Below are 4,248 nucleotides of genomic sequence, written 5' to 3' on the forward strand. Positions count from 1 at the left end.
TCTACAACATTGATTTTAATATATTTCTAGATTAAAATACAGTTTTGGTCCATGTGTTTTACTAAATTTCATTTTTTGTCCTAGTATTGGTTTTTTTGTTAATGGTGATCCTTATGGAGGGTTTTTGTAACACGGACATCAGTGGTCTTGGGGAGCGTTAAGCTTTGTTACCAGTACTGTGAAAAGACTAAAATGTCCTCACGCTACATTTGACAAAACCCAAAGGTACCGCCAGTTGTCTCTGTGTTGTTTTCTTCTTCTTAACCTCGTACACTCACACCATTCACACCACCATCGTTCTCCTCCATTACCACCACCAGCACCGATCGCTAGCATGCCTTTTTCCTATTATTCACCAAAAACAACTTGTTGACCCTAATTGTGTTCTTTATTTCTCCAATTGGTTGATTCATCAGATTGATACTCTCAAAACTCATAATATTGATTCTCGCTACAACTCTTTGTAAATACAACGTGTCAAGTGATTGAAAAAGGAAGCCAATTTTAGATATCATGGAATACATTGCTAGTTTTTATTTAGAAGGTGAGGTGTAAAGCGTTTGTGAGGGCGGTGGTAGTAGTGGCGGTGGTTGTGATGGAGGTGGCTGTTTCTTTTTGATGATTGAATAGGTAAAGTTCATGTATGCTTAGGCTATTTATTTATTTTTATTTTTGTAGATCAGTGGTGTAGTTTATGATGATGGGTGATGTGGAGGTTATGGTTATGGTTGTGGTATTGGAGGTGATGCTAGTTGTAATTATTACTTCTAACTAGTGTTGTGACCCATGCTTCGCATGAGTCTGGAAGGTTATTGTTGTTACTGGTTTTTATGAATAGAGTGTGGTTATATGGGAATATAGATTGCATTCGAAAATGAACATCGATAATGTTAGTATATAAGCAAAGGATGTGAAAAATATGGATACCATTTCAAAAAAAGACAGAATTGAGTTTATTTGCTGATGTGTTGTCTTGAATTATTTACTGCATCTCCTGATTCCATTACACACATAAAAAACAAAAACAGAGTTGGAATCCCCAATTCCAGAGTTTCAAGTTTTTTGGTTGGATGATTTGAGAATGTAAGTAGCTTATTTTTAGTGGTGAAAAGTAAGATCAAAGTATCAATAGTGGTGAGATCAAGATCATTTTTTGCTTGTGAGACTTTAAGATTGGAAGATCTTAAGATCAAAAATTTCAATAGATGAGAACAAAAATATATTTTATTAAACTTTTTTTAATTGCATTTGTGTCACGGAAAATAATATTCATCCAAAAATAATGTAAAGTGACGATATATCATTCCATTATCAAGAAACAGAAGATAAAACCATCACGGGCGGACGCAGGAATTAGTAGTAGAGGTTGCACAATTTTTTTTTCCGGTCAAACATAATATAAAATATTAAAAATAAAATCCAGTCAAACATAATATAAAACATCTAATACAATTTTTTTCTGGTTAAACATAATATAACAACGATCTATTAGAATTTAAATTTGTCTTCTTCGTGCAAACATCTTTTGAAACCACTCCATTACTTTTTCATTCTCAACTTTCACAAGTGCTTTGGTCTCGACATTACAAAGCAATGCGTCATTCAAAAATTCATCGCCAATTTTGTTACGCAAGTCGGTCTTCAAGAGCTTCATCTTTGAAAAACATCTTTCTACACTTGCGGTTGCTACGGGTAATATCAAAGCCAACTTTAAAAACTTATAAACCAAAGGATAAGATCGATGCTTCCCCGTACTAACCATGAAACGAGAAAGGTCGGAAATTCCTTTCAAAATATTGAAGCACTTATCTTTGATGCAAGAGTGATAAAATATCTCAAGTTGTCCTTCAAGGTCTATCATATCTGAATCATCAAAGTCATACTTGTATAACTTACCCAACTTCAATAACTTTGATTTGTCAAATTGTGCAAATGAATCACAAGGGCTCAAAGCACCAATGTATTCTAGTAATTGGGTGCTTGTTTCACTAAATGGATCTCGATATTCTGTAATTTGCATATCTACCACCGTGTTGAAGATTTCAACCTCAAAATGAAACCTATTAGTCTTTCTAGTCCTACATTTTCTCGCACCAATATACAACTCTTCCATATCTAAAGTATCAATTTCATGTGTTTGACAAAAAGATGATACTTTTGGTAAAATGCTAGCAAACCCTGTGTTTCTAAAAGATTGCAATGTCTCCATTGTCCCTCTAACCATCGAAGCCGCTTCTAAAATGTCTAGATCTTTTCTTTGAAGTTGCTTTGACAATGTACCCGTGAGGTGTAAAATGTCATACATCATATGTAAGTAAAACACGAACTCATATGATTTAAAATATGCTAAGATTCCAGATGCTTGTTGACGGGTTGCCAATGACCCTCCCTCCTCTTTCACAAAATCTAAAACTACAAGAACATCCGCAAACAACTTCATCAAACTTGTGAGTGTGTTGAAATGTGAACCCCATCTTGTTTCTCCCGCTCGAACAAGTGTTGTCTCTTGATTTAACCCTCTCCCGATTTCAAGTTCACCACTACACAAGCCTTTTTGCACCCTTTCTCTTGCTTTCTCTCGTAGTAAGTCTTTTCTTTTACACGAGGCACAAACAACATTAACCACCAACAAAATTTGCTCAAAAAAGTCACTAACACCATCATGCTTCTTTGCTACAGCCACAACTACTAATTGAAGTTCGTGTGCAAAGCAATGTACATAAAAAGCCGTGTCATTCTCTTGTAATATCAAAGCTTTCAAACCATTGAATTCCCCCCGCATATTGCTAGCCCCATCGTAACATTGTCCTCTTATCTATTAAAATTTAAAACAATTAATATATAAATATATATTAAATTAAATTGAAATAACAAAAAAGTAAAGAATAAATTTCCTGACTAAAACTCAACTTATTACTTGTAAGTACTTCATTTATGGCATTTTTTAGTGTCAAAGAAGATGTATCCTTCACGTGCACTAGTCCTAGGAATCTTTCTTTCACAAAGCCAAGACTATTGACATAACGCAAAACAATAGCCATTTGTTCCTTTTTTGAAACATCCTTAGATTCATCAACTAGTAAAGCAGAAACATATTGACCAATCTCTTCACGAATACTCAAAAGTACTTCTTGTGCAAAACATTGCACAAGTTCTTTTTGAATTTTAGGGGAAATAATTTGATTGTTTTTAGGAGCATTTTCTAAAGTATTATTGAAAATATCTTCACTAGTCTCTCGAATGGCTTTTAACACTTCAATGTAAAGCCCTCTATTTTCCGAGTTAACCGACTCGTCATGACCACGAAACGGTAAACCGGTTTTCAATAAAAGTCTAACAACAATAATAGAAACACGTAATCGAGCTTTATATTTATGGTCCTATGATTCGGTTTTCCTCCTCAAGACTACATTAATAGCTTGTTTTTCCCTCATTAAAAACTCACACTTTTCTTTTGCTTTGTTGTGAAAACTATCAACACCACCCATATGAGTCCGAAATGCGTCTTTTTTATTCCAAGTATCAAAACCTTTGGAAACAAATGCATCTCTTCCTCCTTTTTGTCCCATGAGATCCCCACACAAATAACAATATAAACAATAGGCGCTATTGTTTTTCACACTATATTCCAACCAATCAAAGTCATCAAACCATGAAGGAATGAATCTTCTAAATCTATCACCTATTTTTTTAGGAAACTTATGTGCCCTTACTTGACACGGTCCTTGAAGCAAATATGCTCTTCTTACATCATCTCTTATATTTGGTTTGTAACTTGTAATCAATGGCCTATCCGTCAGGTCCTTTGGAAGATCTTTCAAGTCAACATTATCATTAGGTTGGTTAGAACATGGTGTTTGTGGAGTTGCATTAGAAACCGAAGGGATTGATTGATTGGTGATTGGTGTTTGTGGAGTTGCATTAGGATTAGAAACGGAAGTGATTGATTGATTGGTGATTGGTATTTGGGAACATTCTTCACCACTTTCATTAGGATTAGGTCTTTGTCTTTTGGTAAAAAAAACCATTTAGTTTAACCTATAAAAACATAACAATTACACCTAATCAAACAATGACTTCAATAAAAAAAACAAGTTGCTTTCACCTAATCAAACAATAAATTCAATAAAAACATAAGAATTAGTCAAATACTATTAATCAAACAATGACTTCAATTAAACAAGTTGCTTTCACCTAATCAAACAATAAATCTAATAAAAACATAACAATTACACCTAACCGAACAAT

The 4,248-nt window shown here is 33.9% G+C and overlaps 1 protein-coding gene across 1 annotated transcript; it reads right to left on the reverse strand.

Moving 5' to 3' along the window:
* Positions 1-1,495: 1,495 nt before the first annotated feature.
* Positions 1,496-4,028, reverse strand: LOC145099250 (uncharacterized). The gene is made up of 3 exons (XM_079036841.1): positions 3,448-4,028; positions 2,928-3,333; positions 1,496-2,815 (listed from the first exon to the last, which is right to left on the reverse strand). The coding sequence occupies exons 1-3, from the start codon at positions 4,026-4,028 to the stop codon at positions 1,496-1,498; spliced, it is 2,307 nt and encodes a 768-aa protein (XP_078892967.1).
* Positions 4,029-4,248: the final 220 nt, after the last annotated feature.

Source organism: Lactuca serriola, chromosome 4 (assembly GCF_051521515.1).
Source record: "Lactuca serriola cultivar US96UC23 chromosome 4, Lser_US96UC23_V15, whole genome shotgun sequence".
Lineage (NCBI taxonomy): Eukaryota > Viridiplantae > Streptophyta > Magnoliopsida > Asterales > Asteraceae > Lactuca > Lactuca serriola.

Bases quoted from the DNA above. Each gene is read 5' to 3' on its own strand.
- LOC145099250 (XM_079036841.1), bottom strand. From the start codon at position 4,028: ATGGTTTTTTTTACCAAAAGACAAAGACCTAATCCTAATGAAAGTGGT. The intron at 3,334-3,447 runs GTGTGAGTTTTT...TATTGTTGTTAG, and splicing joins CACAACAAAGCAAAAGAAAA to ACTTTTATTGAAAACCGGTT. The intron at 2,816-2,927 runs GTACTTACAAGT...AAATTTTAATAG, and splicing joins TAAAAAATGCCATAAATGAA to ATAAGAGGACAATGTTACGA.